The sequence below is a fragment of the Heloderma suspectum genome, chromosome 1 (assembly GCF_057233095.1).
Source record: "Heloderma suspectum isolate Gila_16-S chromosome 1, 16-S_ref, whole genome shotgun sequence".
NCBI lineage: Eukaryota > Metazoa > Chordata > Lepidosauria > Squamata > Helodermatidae > Heloderma > Heloderma suspectum.
Genome location: NC_139458.1, coordinates 85,494,417 through 85,515,726, shown reverse-complemented (window position 1 = coordinate 85,515,726; position 21,310 = coordinate 85,494,417). Strand labels below are relative to the sequence as shown.

Genomic DNA, 21,310 nt, shown 5'->3' with positions numbered 1-21,310 from the left:
AATGGAGGAGAAAGATCAGGAAACAGTCGTGATGGTCATTCCTTGAGCAGTGTTACTGACTTATGTTGGTCGTAACAACAGAGTAAACTAATGTTGGCAGAGGCAATTCTCCAGTAATGGCTCTGATCCAATTTGAAATCTTTGTTCTCTCCTTTGGCAAAGAAAGGCCAGAAAGGTCATGAAAGGTTTTAAACCTCCAGATACTATTTGTGATACTGGAATTTAATAATAAGCCAAGACTGCCTACAGAGCTGTGAGCTGCTCTCTGACCCATTCTATCACTGTCTGATCCCAGTATAAGCATAGTAGTACCACAAGGTGAGGAAATCCTGAGTAATAGTGTTTGACTGTGGGCATGTATTGAAATTTCAGCTGCTTTAAGGTCAAAATAGCTTGAGCCACCGAGGAGTGACAACAGGAATGCAGGGCTATGCTTAGACTTGCATCCTGGGGCAATCACATGCTGTATCACATTCCATGGTATTCTTGACATCTTTGTGCTGTCTTTCTGAAATAACTTTAGTTTTCATAAGTCTAGGCCAGGCCTGTACACTTAGGTAGTGGGCTACTTCTAATTTGGTGGTCACAAGCTGTGAAGGTCTGGGCTAGGCCCTGGAAGTGTAAGGTACACTCTGTCTCTCCAGTATTGTGGAACATACAAGATGTTTCCCTATGTTTGCATATTACACAGACGGAAGGACTATGGCAAGGGTATTGGTGCTAGGGGCAATAGCAACTTGAGCTGTCCCATATAAGTAAATAGAATAATCATTTAGTTCAGGGGTGTCAAACCTCAAGCCTGTGGGCCAAATCCGGCCCTCAGGCTTCCATTCTGGCCCTCTGGACCACATCTTCATACTGTGTCCTCTAGCCACATCCCCAGAAGGCCACATCCTCTTCCTTGGCCCCACCCCATTTCTCTTTACCACCAATAATTTGGTGGCTTCCCAGATTTTGTGTCTCCCGCCCCCCATTCTAAAAGGGTGGAATGCCTCTCCTAAGGCTGAGTTACTGGCAGTAACAACTTCAATCTAAAACCGGCTGGTATTTTTGGCCCCACCCCTTCTGCTTTTGGTTCCATCCCCTTTGCCTTCAGCCCTGCCCACAACTGGAATGCAGCCCTGTAGAGCTGCTCAGGCTGAAACAGTCTCCACGCCCCTGTTTTGGTATATAAGAATGAATACACATTCTTTGGTTTGTCAGGAACTCATTATGGGTAGAAGCAGTAATTATTAGGAATCCAGTTTTAGCAATAAGTTTCACCAACAAGGTCATTGCAGACGTGAAAATGTAACTAAAAAATCAGGTTCCAGAGGATAAAGACAGCAAAACTTCTTACAATGGAAAACAGTATTGATACATCTGTACATTCTTGCAATTAATGGTTTCCATAAAATAAGTTGGCAAGAAACTATCTGAGAAGATCATGTTTCTCTTGCAATATCATAACCTAATTTTTCACAGTAAAGGATATAATGACCAGGATTATTGGTATTCCTGTGGGCTGGAGGGTCACCTTTTGACAAACATAATGCCTTCGCCCAGTGGGTTCCTGCATCTAATGTCTTGTAACTCTGTGCTTTTGCCTAGTTCATTGCACCGCACTCTGTACATGTGACGATATGCCACTGACGGTCAGGGAAGAGCAGCCATCAGGCAGAATCTAATGGGGTGCTTACTCTCCCCTGTAACGTTGCGCAAGTGGCCCCCACTGCTTCCGCAACATTGATTTAGCTCTTCTGGGGCAACCCGAAAGGAGTGGAAATGCTCGTTTCTGGAAGGAGGCAGGTTGCTGGAGCTCACATAAGGGAGCTCTGCCAACCTGCCTCCTTCCAGAAACAAGTATTTCCAGTGGGTCCACTGGCAAAGTGGAATTGGTGGGACCCAGCGCTTGCCGAAAGGAATCAGCGGGGTGTAAGCTCCCCATTGGATTCTGCCCTCTATTTTCACACATCCCCAGTTGTCATGCTGCTGGTGTGGTGGTGCTTGCAAAAGGGTGTGTATATGAACCAAAAAGCTTGCCTTTTCCACGTGTGTGTGTGTGTGTGTGTGTGTGTGTGTTTTGAAGGATGTGGGGGCTGGGCATTAACATTTAAATAGAAGGTGGAAATATTAATACAATGCTTATTCAGGCTTACTGTGGCTTTGTTTAATGGGTTTCCCTGAGGCTTCAGTCCAAGCTTTTGAAAATCTCTTTCCAGTGAAAAGAGAAGCTGTAAACCCCACTTTCATCTTTCTCTTTCTTTCCCACAGTATCTCTTTACAGTTTTTTGCTAGGCTATTTGGGGGCAAGGTGGAAGGGGGAGAGAAGAGGTAGGGTGTGATGGTCTTATTCAGGTATCCTCCTGCTAAATAGAAGGCTACTTGGGTTCACATTATAGGACTAAACTGAATGAGTTGCAGATCTGCCTCCTTGAGCCCTTAACAAGGTCTCTGTTCTGAAAAGGGGAATAAAGAACTGAACTTGCTTGATTGTGAGCGTTTCCAATGACTGGGTTCACTACATTCAGTCATTCTTGCAGTTGGTACTGTTCTGGGCAAAGTAGCCTGTTACATTCTCTCTTCTCCCTCTTCTGCTTTTATGTGGGGAGTGGGGTAGTGGAATCTAGGGATTGCAAAGTCATTAGAGTTTATCTGAAGTTCCCTTTAAACAGTATCCCTTTTCCATTCCCAACCCCCTCAACCCCCAGCTTTAATCCTACTTTATAAGTAGCACTCTCTGTTGCAGTACATAGGCAGGCAGGTGAAACAGTTTTTTTTAACAAAAGTTCTTCTCTTCTCTCTTTCTCTCTCTCCCCTTGCCCCACCTCCCACACATACACAACTTTATTTGCCCTGGATGGAAGACGAGTTGTTTTCTGAAATGCTTAAGTTACAAAATACCTGCACTAGCAAAGTGGGCTGACTCCAGGACCTTATCTGTACTTGCTAGGCCTTAAAACTTAACTGATCTGTGATCAAAGCTTTATTCGTCTACTGATTAAAACTTTTCCATTGTTTTTAATTATTGGAGATGAGATTGCCAAGTAGGCTGCACAGACACCATGGCTCCTTCCTCTCTCTGCCAGGTTTGATCGGGGAAAAAAAGTTAATGATGGATTCCTCTTCCAGTTAGTAACCAAAGCTCGCCAGTTTCCAGGTGAAACACCTTTGGCATTTCTCCTTGAAGTAAGAGTTGTGGGCAAATAAAGGCAACAGTATTTAGCTTGGGGAAAACAAGCCTTTCAAGCTGGATCATTTCACCAAAGTGGCTCTGTGGATGACTGACATTTTATATTCCAATATGTTGATAGAAATTGTAACATTGTAAACTCATGGATGTGTAATGGACAAAGTTGTTCAGATGAATATACATCAAATCCAGGGATTCAATGTATTCCAGCAAGGGATGGCTCCTGGGTGCTTGAACAAACACGGGCATATGTGGGATTAAGTTTGTGGCCTGTGAATTCAGTCAGTAAACTAATAGTCCTGCCTTTTGTCCCTGTCCCATAATACAGGCATTTCCCTAACATTTACAAGAATGGCTGCCAGCAGGGGCAATTAAGTAGTTCAAGCAGGCACAAATTGGAATTTATATCACTTGATCACTTAAAGGTGCAATCCTATGCATGTTTAGGCAGAAAAAAGTCCTACAACTTCCAGCATTCCCCAACCAGCCATCCTGGGAAATACTGGGAGTTGTAGGACCTTTTTCTGTCTAAACATGGACAGGATTGTGCCCTAAGTCTGCTTTTAAGAACCTAAGAAGAGCCATGCTCAATCAGACCAAGGGTCTATCACACAGTGGCCAACCAGCAACTCCTTTAAAGAGAGAATCCCTTGCTGGAAAGAGTAGCGGCAACACTTGCTACTAGTGGGCACCTGCCTTTCAAGTAGGAGCAGCCATAGCTCAATGGTAGAGAACCCGTTTTGCATGCTGAGGGTTCCAGGCTCGATCCGCGGTATCTTGTTCAAAAGGATCAGGTAACAGGTGTCAGGAAAGACCCCTGGAGCAGCCAATACTGAGCTAGATGGACAAGCTATCTGACTTGGGATAGAGCAGATTCCTATTTTCCTCAAGTGCTGAGGTGAACGTTTGCTTAACAGTCCTGCTGAGTAAATGGCAACTCTTGGTAAACTTGTGAATTCCTGTTGCTTCCTTGCCAGACTGTTTCCAGGTGGGAAGAGGTGGGCACATTTTTCTCACTCTTTCAGAACTAAATACGAGTTCTCTTAAGTCCTCTGGGAAATCTGAAGCGGCTTCTCTTTCCTGCCCAGCAAAGCTGATAGATCTTTTAAAGCTGCTGCTGGCTAGGGGGGGGGGGGGAGAGAGAGGGAGAGCACGCTACCCAATTAGAATGATGCTCCAATTCCATCCTGATCTTGGTACTGACCTAAATAGCCTAATAGGATTAGAAGCAGGTTTTAAACTGGAACAGAATAACTTGCTTTCTTCCATTGCCCTTTGCTGAATGCAGCCTAGTGCAAGGAAGCTCTCTAGGTTGGTGGGTTGGCTGCCACTAGTCTGCCTTATGCTTTGTTTCCTGTTGCATTGTCACACAAAACCATTGAGGATGTTGTCGAATGCTAGTTGCTCGACATCATTCATGACAATTGCCACCTTACTTCCTGTGCTAGTGACAGCAACTCATTGAAGAAAGTGAAAGTCGCTGGGAGTAGACTTGGTGAGGCTTGGACAGAATCTCCCTCCCCTGCTTTTCCTTCTCCCCACCCCCCTCTTGAAGTATCAGCATAGATACCTTGGGATGTTATAGGCCATTAATGCTGCTACTTTCTCTTAAGCTGTCTCGTTCTGCAAGCTCATGGCCAAACGCATCAGATTATAATAGTGGATTTAAGCTTTGCAGGCCAAAACAGTGGGAAAACCTGAACAGGAGTCTCTTCTTGGACTTCTGTCCCAAACCTAACCTTCCCAACCCTTTTCTGTCTCTTCCTGGAGTGATCAGCACACTCAACGTTCTTTTGGATTGCACTTCTGGTGTTTAAATGCCTCTTGTGTCTTTTTTATATGCACACACAGTATATGTATGATTAGAATTGGCTCCAATTCTAATCCAATTCCTGTAGTAGTCAATGGCCTTTACATCTAGTTAAGACCTCCTAGTTGCCTCTGCTCGATATGAGTGTCTCTGTTAAATAATCTTGGGCGATCTTGTCATTCAAAAGCTTTGAATTATAAAACCAGTTTAGGTGTGAACAAAATGATATGAAGTAGTCAACAATGAGCAAAAAGCTAACTGGCTTGTTACCTCTCATCAAATTTAGTTTCTAGAAGCTGCTACTGATTCTCCCCGCCTCCCGCGCCTCAGCTCATATAATCAGTAGGATGTGCACTACAGAGAAGATGGGGTCTGTACCTATATAGAAGACCACACACACTGGATTCATGAGATCCTATATTGAGTGCTTCCAGACATGACTAAGCAGCATGCAAGCATTGCTTTTCTGCTGTAAGTGGAATAGCAACTCATCTAGTAGCCAAATGGGCAGTCCCACTTTCCCCAGTTACCAGGTCTGAGTCATTTTCTCCCTCTCACTGCATGTCCAAGCTTGACTGAGACCCCTGCCTGTGGAAGCAACTTGGGGGTGGGAAAAGAGACTGATTGAAAGCAAATGCTATCTAGGGGTGACAACATCATCCACTTGTAATCCTCCCAAGTTTTCTCACTTCATCTTCCATTTCTTTTTCTTACTACAGAAAATCCATTAAGAAAGAATAGATGGGATAGCTGCACAATGCCTTCTGATAGTTAGCACTAGGACCCTTCCATCTGGAAGCACCATACAAGGGTTAAAGTCTTTCTGAGTTCTGAAAAGAAATTGAAGGTAAATAAGGAGAACATAGGAGATGTACAATGCATGGTGATACCAGGCAGATGCCCCATAACAAAGTACCGTGGAATAACTATGCCTTGTTCACTAAACACCTCAGGTGGAAACACCCTTGGCTACCAATCAAAAGGCATTGTGCAGCTATTCTGTCTTTCCCTCCTTAACATTTTTTTTTCTCTCATAAGAAAAAGATGGAAGAAGTGGTGGGAAAACACAAGACATCATTTGGACCCCTTGTAAAACTGTGAGTGTGGCAGCACAATTGCACAATAGAAGTCTTGCCTCAAAGAATTGAGGTGAAGGAGGTTTGGCTGATTTGGCTCTGAAACATCTCTACCTGAGGAGTTGATGGTGCTACGCTGCACTAGCCAGATGGAAGTGGTTCCTTGTAGGGATAGTAGACTAAAATGAGGTCAAAACTCTCTTAATAAGACAAAGATAAGTAACTTTTTCCTCACACTGAGGAAACAGTCTGTTAAGCAAGTAATCTCTTGAAGTGCTTTACTTTCTGAGGAGGTAGTATGGGAGGAAGGAGGAAATCCTTCCATCAGTGCACTGAAGATCCTTGCAAAAGGGGCTCTTCAGAGTTCCTCATTCAAGTGGTGACTGTGTAAAGGATACATTCTCATGTGGTTGTCTGTTTTCTACCCAGGTTTTATAAACTGAGAAGATGGGGTCTAGCTGCCTGAAAGTCACAAAGTACTTCCTTTTCCTCTTCAACCTCCTTTTCTTTGTAAGTATTTGGATATGGAAACTGGGGGAGCCTGTTTCTGAGCTAAGCATTGGTGGGAGACTCTAGCCACAGTCAAGAGGATATAAGAAGAACTCTTATAGAAACAGTTTGTCCTTTTTTCTGAAGATCTCACAACCTCAGTGCAGTAGGATAATAGTCAAGGGCAGACACAAAGTGAATAAAGTTATTTGTGTTTAGGGTTACAGTGAAGAAAATAGCATTGTGGTGATCATATGAACAATGTGTTACGATCACATGTTTTATAAACAAATGAAGGTGGGGGGGAATTGTCAATAGATATTAATCAATGGGAGAATGGTCAGAGATGTTGAAGATTATGAAGATTTTTTTTTTTTGGTTTCTAGGAACCGAGCTCAGAGCCAAGGCTCCGAGCTCATTTCCCAGAAACTGAGCTCCTTGTCCCCGCCCCTGCCCCCTCATAGGCAGCGCAGTTCATCCCTGTCTCCATGTTCATAAGTACAGTCTGGAGCGGGTGAAAAGGGGGCATTCCTGGGGGAGGGGACCACGGAAACATAGTCATGATGCTTCCTATGTGCTGTCCGGCCTCCCCCCCCCCCCCCGCCACGCGTTCTGACGTCCCCAGCTATTTTCTCCACTGCAACCCTAAACACAAATAACTCTATAGAAACACCTTTTGGGGCTAGCTGATTGGCAAGATGTGTGGTGGCTAACTAAGCTTCAGTGAGTTTATGGTAGTCCTGCAGGTGTTCTTAGCTTTATTAAAATAATCTGGATCTTGTGCTTGTTTTATGAAACTACTTATTTCATTCTTCAAGCTTTCCTTAGATAGATGTGATAAAATTGGTCTTCTGCATATAAGTAATTCGGTACTACCAAATACTCAAAGGAAAAATAGTGAAAGACTGATGACATGAAGGTAATTGTATGGTGTGATTAGCTTTTAAGTGCTCTGGGTATTGTGTGCTCCCTTTTTGAGACAAGACAAGCTGAATTACTGGCCATCCAATTTTAATCAAGCCCTTGTCTATTCTCTGCAGTGATTTGCTGCTTTATGGAAACATCCAGCCACAACATGTATGGTTATAATCAGTGCACCGCTGAATGGATTTTTCTGTGGGTTAATGTTGCTATTTGCAGAAGGCCATAAATTGGTACAGAGATGAGCCGCAAGTCTACTTCTAGCAAAAAAAGAATAGACTTGACAAACAAGTGGACTCAGTCAATGTGTACCAAAGCTGTTTCAGTCGCTACCCTGTTGCAGGGAGATTAGAGGGATATGTTACAGTTATCTGATTAAGTATATTGACTACTTCCTCTTCTGTTCCACTAGGTATGTGTCTTTAGTGTCAGCTGGGTTTCTAAGGAACAGTTACTATCAACTTCATAATCTTTAGTATAATTTAATAGAGAATTTAAGCCCTGTTTTCCCTTATCTGCTGGTTTTATATTAAGGCCTAACTTATCCTGTGTTAGAATCAAGTTTTTTCCATTACATTCTCCCTAATCTTAGTTTTGTTAACATGACCATGGGGTAAATGTGAGGAGCAGTGATAAAATCCCCCCTGATGAATTAGCAAACGGTTTACTTCCTCTCTCATGTTAAAGAGACCGTAGAAACAGTATGTTGGTTAAATGGGGGCTGAGCTACTGTTTTTTTATAACTACAGTTCTCTATAGTAGCCTTTCCCAACTTGGTGCCCTTCATATGTTTTGAACTACAATCTCCAGAATTCCTGATAATTGGCCATGTTGGCTAGAGCTGTTGGGAGTTGAAGTCCAAAACATCTGGAGGACACCACGTTGGGGAAGGCTGCTTTACAGACGTATTATTACATTTACAAAGCAGGAATGCATACTCATGATCACACAGATCAGTTATGCCTTTTTTCAGTGAGCATGTGTATACACCTTCAGAATATATGGACCTTATAGGACCTGTTCAGAGTCCACAGAAGCTGCATCCTTTGCAAGAATCCCAGCACTGGGTGATGTACTGTAGTAGAAAATGTGGTTCACTGATGGACCATAGTCTACCTTCTGCACACCTTTGGTGTATATTACCTACATAGGAGTTCATAATTTGCCTAGTAAGATCCAATGTCTTGAGTGATCAAGATAATGCTGTGGGGAATATTTTGGGCCTCCCTGCCTATAGAAAGAACACCAAGGGAAAATGGATGGAAACCCCTAAATCAGGGGTAGGCAACCTGGTGCAGTCCAGATGGCTGGCTGGGGCTTGTGGACAGTGTAATCCAAAATATCTGGAAGGCAACAGGCTGCTTACCTCTGCCCTAAATCAAAAACATTTGTTTTATAGCCCCTGTGAGAAATTGGAATCTGGCAATGAAAAAAGCTGTGCTGAACACTCTTGGGATTAAATTAGGAGTTTGTAAGCAAACAGGGGTCTGGGAATCAACTGCTACTTCTCTGCTTCAAAGAAGCTGTGGGAGAATTTGAGAGGGGAGCAACAGGTATTGGGGTACTTTTTTTTTTTTTAACCCAGCCCACTAATTTCTTTGTCAAACCAGCCAGTAACTCTTAATCACTTGATGTGGATAGCCTACCTTGAAACCTCAGAGGAAGGAAAAGCAGATTTTTTTTTCCAGAGCCAGTGTGGTGTAGTGGCTAGAGTGTTGGACTGGGAGTCGCGAGATCTGGGTTCTAGTCCCCACTTGGCCATGGAAGCAATTGGTGACTTTGGGCCAGTCACAGACTCTCAGCCCAGCCCATCTCACAGAGTTGTTGTGAGGATAAAATGGAGGAGGAGGAGGTAATGTAAGCTGCCTTGGGTTCCTTAAGGAGGAAAAAAGGCAGGATATAAATGTAATATAGAAATAAATAATCTCTCTCTCCACCACCACCACCTCCTTTTCAGTGGGTGAGCAGCAATCCAGTTTCCCAGATCAGTGTTTGCTGCCAGACGTCTAGTTTCATCCTTGGAGCACTTCAGTTGCACATTTCTCTAGTAAAGGTGGTGTGAAACATAAAGTGGAAGGTTAAATTGTGGAAGGGATATGATTTATGGACTGTTGTTGTTTTTGCACCATTGCAGGCTGTAACCCATACCAACACTGCTAGTTGTTAGGACTAGTAGAGTTTTTCATTTTTTAAATTTTCTTTGTATATGATAGAAGTACAAAATACAAACATCAAGAAATTTTAATTAAAAATGAACCAAAACCCATACATTCTTTATTTAGCCAAACTAACAAATGAAAAACCAAATATTACATCTCTATTTCAGAGAGCAAAATCATATAGTCTTGCTGTCCTTTAAAGCATGAACCTGAACGAATCGATTCTCTTTAACAAGAAAGCGTTTTTCCAATCATCCATGAATAATTGAAATTGTCTGATCTTCCCCACTGAGTACATCCCACTGCTGCAGTCTTGTTCATAATAATGTATCAAAATATTTTGAACCCATTCCTCATAGTTGGAATTTTGTAGAATTTATTTTTGTGCTATAAGTGTTCTCCCTGCTGCTACATGATAAAATTGGTAGTTTGTAATTTCCATAGAAATTACATGATTTAAAAGGCGATAAAAGACTCCTCTCCTTCCATCTGTCCCTACCTCCCAGTACATATTGGGCAGTATCCAATGCAGCACTACCACTAGCATAAATTGCATGGTGCTAATATAAATCACTTCTAGTGCACTACCGATAACAGTTGCTGGCGTGACAAGTTTCCCTGGAAAACCCGATGCACCAGCAAGCACCACTGGCATGATGGCGCTAGAGGATGTTTACGCTTGCGCAACTTGATTTATGTTAGCGGTACAGTCACATTGGATACTGCCTATTGAACTGCTTTTCCTACTGAGGTCCCAAACTGCTTGATTCTACCACATCACCTCTAAATACACATACAATCCATGGATTTCACTTTACAGTACTACTTAAAACTGTATTCTCATAATCTGCCTGCACGTGTAATACATAATACTGATACATAACTATCTAGGAATTATTTTTAGTGGTCACGTTCAAAGAAATAGAAGAGCCTAGGGTACAGAGATACTGCAGGGTTTGCCCCCCCCCCCCCGGTCCAATTTAATCTATACTTTTCTACAGAGCACTCTGCACATATCTCAGAAAACACATCTTAATTGTGGCTTGATTATTACGTTTAAAAGCAGTTAGTCTCCTTATCCTGTAGTCTTTTATAAGCCATTTTCCTGATTTTGTAGATTGGGGACAGGGGACAGAAATTTGTCTTTGTAACCTAGTTCTTCTTGTATTGGAAGATAAGTCTTATTCATGAAAAAAAGTCTTAATATCTACTTAAATCTAACCAGAAAAAATCACTAATAGTGTTAGCCACTGTAAACCCTTTCTTCATATATCATAGATGAAATGGGAGATATCCATGGGGCTAGCATGTCCTTTGTACATTTCCCACACTTTAATAACACCTGATCTTAACTTCTTCTTTCCTTCAAACATAGACAGCCTTTCATCTTTTTCCCATAAGACCATTCTCTCAAGGGGATGTTAATGTCTAATTGTTTGACTTCCCTCCCTATCCCCTAGCTTGATTTCCTGGCTCTCGGCAACAGCATAATGGTGTTAATGCAACTGAATGACAATGTTATGTTCGAGGTCACTAAACTACCTTTTGATCTCAGTTGTTGCATTGTTTGCTGCCCAGTGATTCAGGGTTTTCTTCCCTAAATGAATTGATTGAATATCCAGTATATTTTAAGGAATAGCCATAAACCAAGTCAAGTGAATAAACATTGCCAAGACCTTCATTTCAATAACTGATAATGTTCTTCCCATCCATGCGGACTTATGTTACTCCCACCTAGCTAAACCTTATCTGTCTGTGTTTATCATTGGGTCTACATTGTATTTAACCGACTATGGTTATTTGCAGCATTTTTTTTGCTATCCCTCTCCACTTTCCTTTCACCTGGTTTGCACTGCATGCCAGGGCTCACCATGGGTTATATAAGCCGCAGTGTGTGCCAGGCACGATTTGCATATGCAACCTCTGATTGGGGGTTGTTGTGTTGTGTAAACTCAGCCATAGGTAGGATTATGCAAGGGTTAAACAACCCTTGCATAATCCTTCAGTTATGTTTAACCCTTGCATAACTCCCAATGGCTGGGTTCGGATGACAAGGCAGCCCCACGGTCAGGGCTTGCATATTCAAAATGGCGGTCGGTACATGCCATTATATCAGGGGTTAAATGACCCATGATGGGCTGTCATGTCATGTGAACTAGCCCAGTATGTGTCTCCTTTAAGTTAAATTGTAAGCCTGAGGGCAGGGCCTGTGTCTTCTTTTAGTTTTTTATATAAAGCATCTAGTCTTTCTAAGCACTCTAGAGATGATGATGATGACTGCAGGTGTTGGGGCACCAGATCCCAGTGATTCAGCACACTATCAGCTGCAAAGGCTGCCGCTTGGAAGTTGGGAATTCGATATATGTAAATTCCAATACAAATTGACTTGGTCCACATCTCCCAGATGAATGTGCAGATTGGAAGGTAGTTATTGTCCAGCTTCCACACTTCCCAAATGTTTCAACACAGTTCTTGGCTTAAAACATAGGAAAATGTGTATAAAATTCTGTTTTTGAGAGAAAAGCTGTATTTAAATACGCATTTCTAAATGCACACTTTAACGTGGATTCTTTTTTGACCTTAATAGTGGGCGCATGCGAAATTGGCACAGACCAGAAATAGAGTGATTTGTCTATTATGCTCCATTAAGACATGACTGCCAAGTCAAGTTGTAGCAAATGAATTGGCCACTGTAAGATGCAAACTTCTTGTTTTTGAAAGCTGGTAATGCTCAAGGTACACCATCCTTTATAGTTTCTTCTGTCTCCCATGTGTTGCAGGATATTTTGGTGATTTGACATTCAAAGGGCTTCAATAGGAGAATTAATTCAATATTGGCCAATACATTCAAGGGATATGCTCTCCCATTTGGGGTAACTCCAGGCTGACAGTAATCTGTCATACTTTGCCTCTCAGCCACTTCCTCTGAGGAACTCTGTGACTTGATTATATTTGTGAATGACTAGTGAGTCATATGTTGTATTTGGAAAGCACACTCAGTTTTGAGGAACAGCTACGTAAGAGTAGACTGAGACAGTGAACTCAAACCACTCTTCCGTTTGAACAGATAAACTTTTGTTCTCCAGCTTCTACTCCTTGGTAACAAAGTTCAACTGGCTCTTTGAGAAACTGCTCTTATTTCCCTCTTGCTTTTGGACATGGAACTGCCAAGTCATAGTCAGTTGGTGAAGCCACCAACTTAGAAGCTAGCTGGAATCTTCCACAATCTTCTAAATTGACCAGCTTTATGTAACAATGGTTCTTTGAACTTAAGCCAACTTGCTAAATGTTTAAGGCACCTGCTTCAGACTTGTTGGCAGGGATGGCCTGAGCTTCTCTAAAGATCTCTTGTTCTGTGCTAGTTTGGAGTGAAGGGTTTGTGCCTGGCTTGGCTTGTTCTGGACTAAGTCACTTCCAGCAAAGCCCTTCTGAAGATTTCTTTTTTCTCTCATTGGCAGTGGGCCTACCAAACTGAAGAAAGGACTTCACTTGTACATGCTCTATCTCTAGTATTGGAGGGTACTGTGGAATTAGGGATAAGGGAATCAGCAAAACTCAAGCTAGTCACTGTTCTCCAAATTCCACTTCAAAGCTTATTCCAACTTCTGTCCTATAGGACTGCAAGCTTTCTTATCTTCTTTTCATATGAAAAATTGTGCATATTTTCAAATGTAGTTTTCCAAATGGGCTCATTTTCAGAATTGTGCATTTTCCCTCCCATTGATTACAGTATGCATTTTTCAAAGGTACACATTTTTAATGCACATTTTTCAAACGTACATATTTTTGAGTGCACAAATCACATCCCAAGCTTGGAAATGTGCAGACTTCAACCGTAGATTGTGTTTGGGTCTGTGCTCATTTACTAGAGGTATGAAGTGAGTAAATTCTGATTAAAAAAACAAGTCAAATCTCTCATACATCCAAAAGTGGAATATAAGTGGGGGAGGGGGGAGTTGCAATCATGGGCTCTTTTCATTCCTGATATTGTCTCCTCTAAAGTTAAGAATTAACAGTAGGTTATCCCGGACAAAATATCTTGCTATGGCACACTTGGGAGAGCTCAAGCAGTTACCATATATTCCAGGAGACCTCCCTGACCAAGTCTTGAGAAGGTCTCTCCCCTTGTGTTCTCGTGAAGGTGAGCATTTCTTTGATGCTTTTAGGATGGCTTCACATGTTAATGGTGGCTGCTTTCAGACAGAGCGCTCCTAGCACTACCAATCAGAAGGCATTATGCTGCAATTCCATCTTTTTTTTTTTTCCCTTATGGATTTTTGGCCGTAAGAAAAAATACAGAAGAAGTGGTGGTAAAACACAGGAGGGTTACAAGTGGAAGACGACCTCATCTCGAGCCTCTGTAAAATTCTGTGAATGGAGCAGCGTTATGGTGGCATAAAAGCCTCCTTTGGAAGCACTCAAGAAGCTGCTAAAAGATGGTGCATATTATGACACAAGGGATGCCACAGCAAGATGCGTGTTCCAGTTGCATGGAACTGTTCTTTTTTGTCACAGGAGAGAAGTGCAAACTTTTCCCTGGCATTTGGATGTCACTTGCTCAACTGTTTTGGGTCACCATTTGTAACTTGCAAAGCAGCATCAGTGAAGTCAACTGCAACTCCCTTTTACAAGGTCGGGTCCCCCCCCCCGCCCAATGATTGTAAATCACTAAATAAAATGAGTGATTTCCTTTCTGAAGTTATGAATATATATTTTCCCCCTCCCTCTGCCACTTTCTCACCATGTGCCATGTAGACACCGCATACAGGAACGCTTGCCCAGATGGCGCATCTGGGACACATCTGGAACTGGTTTTCAATTTGCTGTCTCCACTACTTTTTTTTTTTCTTTGCTGTCTGCTTTGTTGTTTCCATCTCCTGAGCAATCAGCGTTCCAGTTAAGGCTGCCAGGGACCAAAGGTTGTATATGGTTTTAGCATACAGAGAGAGACTCTTTAAAGAGCCACTGCTACAAGGGGGGTAGGGCTAAGTCTGGAGGGGCAGAACTCCCTGAATACCCATCTGGCCTCATCGTCAAACTTATTGGGGAAGAGCCAGGCAGCGTAACTAACTTCAGTATGTTATGGAGTTTGCCCAAGGTACCTCCTGGTGTCTTCCAGATGTGCTGGACTACAGTTCCCATCACCGCCAGCCAGCATTACTTTGTATTGGCTCTGCAGCAGAGTATTCTGCTTCTTTAGGATTGGTGTTGGGGGTGACGAGGGGAGAATGTCTGGCTTGGAGTATAGTTGTAGTTGCTGAGCCCTTCTTTTTGGACAGCTTCTCCTTTTGGGGATGTGAGCACAGGTAACCTTAAGCTGCCCTCTTGGGTGCTTGAAGTCTTCCAGCATCACTCAAGTACTCGCAACTGGTATTGAGGTGGTGCTAGTAGCTGAGGTTATATGAGGGCCATGATGTGGCTAAAATTGGAGTAATCATTGCATGGGGTTTGTGAATTTCATTATGGCCCCCATGTGTGTGGTGTGGTGTACAGTGTGGTGCAGTGGATAGAGTGTTGGACCAGGACTTGGATGATCTGGGTTCTAGTCACCATTCAGCCATGAAGCTCACTGGGTGACTTTGGGCCAGTCCATGCCTCTCAGCCTAGCCTACCTCACAGGCTTGTTGTAAGGAGAAAATGGAGAGGAGGAGGACCTTGTAAGCCACCCTGGATTCCTTGCAAGAGGGGGAAAATGGTGGGATATAAATGTAACTAATACAATAAATATACATACACAGACTGGGGCAGCCCATTGATATAGGCAGATTAGGCAGTCACCTAGGATGCCAAGTTAAGTGGGTTGCCAAATTCAGGGGGAAAAATAACAAAAAATACATGCATGTACAGAGGGAATATGACCAAGGCTGTGGAAGTGAGTGAGGTGATGCAGAATATCCTCCTGCTTTGCTGCTGTTCCCAGTTGGAGGCAGGGCACAAGAGGCTCCCCCGAAAGCAGCCACTTCCTTTGCCTTTGGAGGGCTGAGCCTAGGGGTTGGCGGCACCTGGTTGGCCCTGTTGCCCCGAGGATGCAGCCAGGACCCTTCTTACAGGGATCTCCCTTGGGCGTTGTGGATGGGACGTCTGCTCCTTCGCAGAGCTATGCTTGGCCCCATCTACACCAGCCTTTTACTCCAGGGTGGGTGCAAGTCAAGGTCCCTCATGATAGATGACGCAGTCACTACTTCACAGCCATCAATGCTTTTCGCCCAGAAAAAGCAGAGTTCCAAGGAGTTGTTTTACTGCTAATTTTGGGGGTTGCTGTGGGTTTCCCCGCGGTTGCAGGCCATCTGTTCCTTCCCTGAACTGACTTCACATCTTACAGTCAGCATGCATCTTACAGTGTAGGCATGCGTAATGCCTGCGTCACTCTGGGACACCCCTTTGCTCTCCCATCCCTTCGCAGCTGCGCAGTTACAGAGGCACAGAGGGGCGTTTTCATTTCTTTAATCACACTTTGGCACATTTTTGTAGCTTCGTATCTTCACAATGGTTGCTTTTGGACTTGGTACCCAAGGGCTGGGGGTGGGGCCTTGGGGGAGGAACAACATTGGTTTGGCCACCATTTTGGAGCGATGGCTAGGCACGTAGCGCTCACACTTGTGAGTGTGAACCGTTGTGAGAGTCTTGGGCTGGGGAACTGACAAACTGATGGTGCAGAAATGAAGGAGCACAAAATATTAAACTTCTACCTAAAACAGGGTCAGAAAGACACAGAAGAGCCCCTCAAATATAAAACAGCCTCTGAAGTGTCACACCCCCACACTTATGGGATGCACAGCTGTGCATTTCAGTATAATGGCAAAAAAAAGGGCACAGCAAGACTGGTAGGGAAGCGCACAGTACATCGCGAGTGTATTGCAGGGCATGGTGATTCGAAGCTGCGTTGCTGCGCAGTTGTGACGGGGTGTGGGGCCAAAGCGGTGCCATGTAGATGGGGCCCTTGTCTCCTTCGTTGTTTTTATCAGACCCTCTGTGCTGATATAGTGCTTAGTAAAACAAAAACAAAATTGGGTGCTTTTTATCATAAATGATAATATTTCTGCTTCTGAAGATGCAGGTTGGGTGAGTGGGGGGCTCTTCATTAAATGGAAAATAGCGACAAATGCTTCCCAGTTTACCAAAAACCTCAGCCTACATGTGCCCTTGGGTTTTGGGGGTGGGGGCGCCAATTGCGTGGTTTGCCTGGGCACCAGTTGCTGTCAGCTAGTCTAGGGCCACCCCTGACACAGATCACCAGAGCAGCTCCCTCTTTGCCACCTCCACTGCTCCTTCACAAATTGCCACTTCAGTCTCTGCAATGCTGAATGCAACATCACATTTCCCTCTTTCCTGCAGTGCTTCATTGGCATCGAATAGCAGATGGCGGAAAAATGGTGTGCACCAAGGTTCATGTCAAGTGTCTGTCTTAAGTTCAACCTTACCAGGGTAGTGAGGTAGGACCTGAAGGTTGGCGGTCTCCATGCATCCTCTATCATGTATAGTGAGCCCTGAGCGTAGTTGAGGGGGTGGGATTTACTCTCAGTGTACCACTTTAGGAAGCAGAAGAGAAGATAATTCACACTTCACATGGTATATTTACACACCCCTGCTCCATTCAATACAACAGCAGTAGGCAACCCAGTGTCCTTCAGAGGTTTTGGACTACAACTCCTATAGTCTCTGACCATTGGTCGTGCTGGCTGAGATTGATGGGAGTTGTAGTCCAAAATACCTAGAGGGTACCAGGTTGCGTATAATGTCTTTGGCGTGTGCTGGTGTGGAGCAAACACGCTTGCTGCATTAAGTGAGAATTGGCTTTGGAAGCTTCAGGTGAAGTGATCTGGCTCTGTCATGAGTGCGGGAAGTGGTCTCTATAGCAACTTTTTCATAGGAGACAACAAAAGGTGAAAGGCACTTAAGGAAACTTAATCTGAGCGAGGCAAGGGAAGAAGCTATGCATCCACAATGGCCTGCAGAAAAGCTTCACCCCGTAGTAACCCCATTCGTCTTGTTGCCACAGCTCTGCCGTGAAGTGGATGTTTTCAGCCTTGATCTGATTCCAGTCCTTCCACATATGCCCTCCCCTTCCCTGTCTCCCGCTAGCAAAGCCAAGTATGTTCTTGGAGCCCTGATGGGATGGCTCTGAGCTGACAGGAGGCGGATTGAAGCAGCTTGGCTGAATAAATCCAGATCTGAGCAACAGAAGTATTTTCCCACATTTTGCACAGAAAGAAGCAGAAAATCTCTCGAGGGTTGGCTGAAGAGGGAAGCAAAGGGTGGGGAAGGGCAGCTTAGGGGGAATAGATGATTGGAATCCTCTCTCAATAGGCTTTGCTGGACATCCTCTGGCTGGGCCACAGGTGACAGGAAGCAGCTGTTCTTTAGATCCCTTTTTTCAGCTGGCTTCCATGGTGACACTACGTCCTGCCCCAGGAGGAAAAACTGCTCCATGGCATCTAACCTTGTGGGAACCTCGACCAAAGTCCTGAGATAGGCTAAGCTAGGCTAATCTGTTACCCTTGGTGTGAGACTTACAGTGCAATCCTGTCCATATCTTCTCGGAAGTAAGCCCCACTGTGCTCAATGGGACTTACTCCCAGGTGTGTGAAGGATGGCAGCCTTAGTGACTATTATAGTAGGATGTTCAAGGGAGGGTTTACTTATTTCTTGCTGTGCTATTTATATGAAGCAGCTTTTGTTGGTGCAGGTGAGCCCCCCCCCCCCCAGGCATAAGTGCTGTCATGGAGTGATATGTGGCAAGCTGTTCCGCACCAACTACTCGCTATGTAAACAGTTGCTACCTGGGAGCTGTCATGCATTACCCAGCTCTAAGATATACAGAGCAGGCTTCCTGCTAAGATGCTGATAGATATTTTATTAAAAAGAAACAAGACTGTTGTTCCATGTCCACAATGCTATATTTGGCAAAGCTTTCCTGAAGGTCGGAGAACTAATCTATAAGCAAGCAGAAACGCATTTAATCCTCAGCTTGCAACTACTAGAGCAACCTTCCCTAACCCAGTGCTTCCAGATGTGTTGGACTATGACTCCCATCATCCATGGCTGACATGGCCAGTGTCTGTGTTAGAGCAAGGAAAGCCCACTTGACTAGGCTATCTCATTGCTGCTGAGTTCCAATGTCAACTTGGCAGAGACCGCATCTTAGTCTACAGGTCCCTGAGATGCGGATGAACTACATTGACTGCCCTTTGAACTGGCTCATCGCTTTTCAAGTTTGTCTGGATTTCTGTACTTTGCATAAGGATTTTGCACCATCAGCTCTGAGCCAGTGGGAAGAAACTCTGCACTTCTACTGACAGCATAAATAATCCTCTCATGACCGACCGAGACTCTGACAGAACAAAATCCTGTTTCACATAAACTGGCAAAATAAACATTCCCTGTCCCAGATTATTCTCAAAATACTAAGAGCTCTGGAGAAGGTTTTGATTTGCCCTGGCCTCTTCCTGACAAATAGGTTTGCATGCTATGAACTATTACATGGTTGTTGTTTTAAAAGCCTCCTATAATGAATGGCACTTGGTATTTTGACTTCTAAAACAAAGGGTTCAAGGCTCATTCAGTTGTAAGAACAAAGCATTCTGTACAAGCACACTTAATATTTTCTGGAGTTGGGCTTGCCAGACCCCCTCCATCTCTCCACCCCCCTTTTGCAGAGCTCTTACATTTTCAGGAGCCCTAATTGTGAAAGGGTGCTTCAGGGCCAAGTCCTGAAGGATTCTGGGCCCTACCTTTAAAGTCCTGCTGGCACACTGCACCTTTTAAAGCAAGTCTTCTAGATTTGGTGCTTGGTTCCTCATGGCTTTGAAATGTGTCCATCTTAGGGTAGCGTTGAACTGGATTCTCTCACCATGGCTTGGAAAGAGACAAAGGCCTACTTACTCTGCTGCCACTTAACAATGGACTTTATGTTGATTTGCCTGCCAAACCAGAGAATACTGCCTGCTGAGTGTGTCTCTCTCTCTGTTTTCTCCCTCCAAAGCCATGCTGCTGTACTACCTGAGAAGCACAGAGCTGTTTAGGGTTTTAGAGGTGTATCTAGATGAGCAGTTTTGGCATATGACAAAGTGGTGTATTCTGCACTGTACCACAGTATATGTCATTTTAAAAATGTATTTTTCCCTGCTATTGTGGTCTAGGGTGTGTGTGTGTGAGTGTGTGTTTCCAGACAGAGGCTTGTATTTCATTAAATGTGCCACAGTTACTAGAGTCCTGGGTGATGGCAACATTGGGGCTATCGTTCCACTCATCTTCCCAGTTTGAGGGCTGGGTTTTTTTCCCTTCTGGTAATAAATTTGCCCCATTGCATACCTTCACGATAACATACTCCTGCTGATTTTTCTTTTTAGTAGACACAATACTGGCTGGTGTTCTGCCTTCCACCCAGCCCTTTTAGTTCACTACACCAAATATATCGGGGTGGCTGAATACATAGGTGCAACTGCACAAACCAGCTGCACTGTTTGGGAGACAGACTTAAAGCTGCTGCTGCTGCTGCTTCCATTGCATTTCTGCTTAGAAGAAATATTGCTGCTCCTGCCAGAGAGGAAAGTCTCTCTCACCCAGCTCCACTCAAAATCTAATCCTCTGCTGTAATTTAGCTAACTATTTATTTTCCTTTGGGTAAATCATAATTTCCTCTGTTTCCGATGTTTAGGCTGCGCGCGCTGGTCCTTATATAACACACATGAGAGAGGTATTTGCATGCTTGTGGGCGCCCCAAAGTTTGCAGAAGGATCAAAAAATTGTTAGGGGAAGGAAAAAACTGTGTGTGTGTGTGTGTGTGTGTATGGAAACAGCCCAGTGAGGACCGAGCATACTCAGTGGGCACAGAATTGTGGCTGACAGTTGGCAGGGAAGAAAGAAAATGGGGAGGGGTCATATGGCATGGAGGGGCTGGAACCCTGGACAAGAGCACTCCACACTGCAACATTTCATTGTGGTTCCCACTTCTACTGTCAGATGTAGATTGCTCTGTTAGAATGACATAGTGCAAGAGAGCTTTGGCTCTCTTGCTTGGCAAACAAACATCCTTGCAGGAATGCAACTGGGCAGGAGTTCTGCCTTTTGTCAGCAACAGTCAACTTAGCTGATGCCCTGGGGCCATTGCTCAAATGTCAATAGCAGCAAGGTCGTGCTCACCTTGTATTTGGATTTTCCTGGATTTTCTGAAGGGTTACTGAACTTGACTAGCCCTTCCTTGAAATTCTACAAGCCTGAGACCAGTATGTCCCTCCCTTGGGAACAGCAGGGATGGAGAGAGCCAGGAAGTCCAGGTTCCTCTCAGCTTCTAGTTTAGGCTGACCATCCTGGACAATCTTCCCAAACCTGTTGCCTTCCAGGTGTTTTGAACTATGACCCCCAGCCCTTCTGGCCATGCTGGCTGGGGCTGATGGGAGTTGAAGTCCCAAGCACCAGGTTAGGGATGAGCTGAGTTAGGGATGGCTCCACAATAATTGCCCCATTCTCATCTGTGCTGTCTCCTCGTGATGAAAGTTGCCAGCTGATGCCCATTCGCAGAACACTGTTGGACTGCAATGTGTTTGCAATCAGCTTGCCAAGAGATGGGTCTGTGCCAAAGGGTTTGCTGCCATATGAAAGTTGTGTGGGTCGTGGCTTCATTTGATTCTATTTGTAGGCAAACGTTTAGCCTGCGTGTTGATCACAGGAGGTTGCAGAGCAG

General features: G+C 44.1%; 1 protein-coding gene across 3 annotated transcripts in view; it reads left to right on the top strand.

The window, feature by feature from the left end:
* Positions 1-21,310, top strand: part of CD82 (CD82 molecule) — a 104,491-nt gene that overhangs the window by 40,093 nt on the left and 43,088 nt on the right. For 2 of the 3 annotated variants that reach the window (XM_084850663.1, XM_084850670.1), the window contains exon 2: positions 6,488-6,568. In XM_084850663.1, coding sequence (XP_084706789.1) covers positions 6,506-6,568 — 63 coding nt within the window. In that variant the 5' untranslated portion in view covers positions 6,488-6,505. Of the gene's footprint in view, positions 1-5,260; positions 5,454-6,487; positions 6,569-21,310 lie in introns of those variants that run through there. The other variant, XM_084850678.1, reaches the window with a different exon arrangement.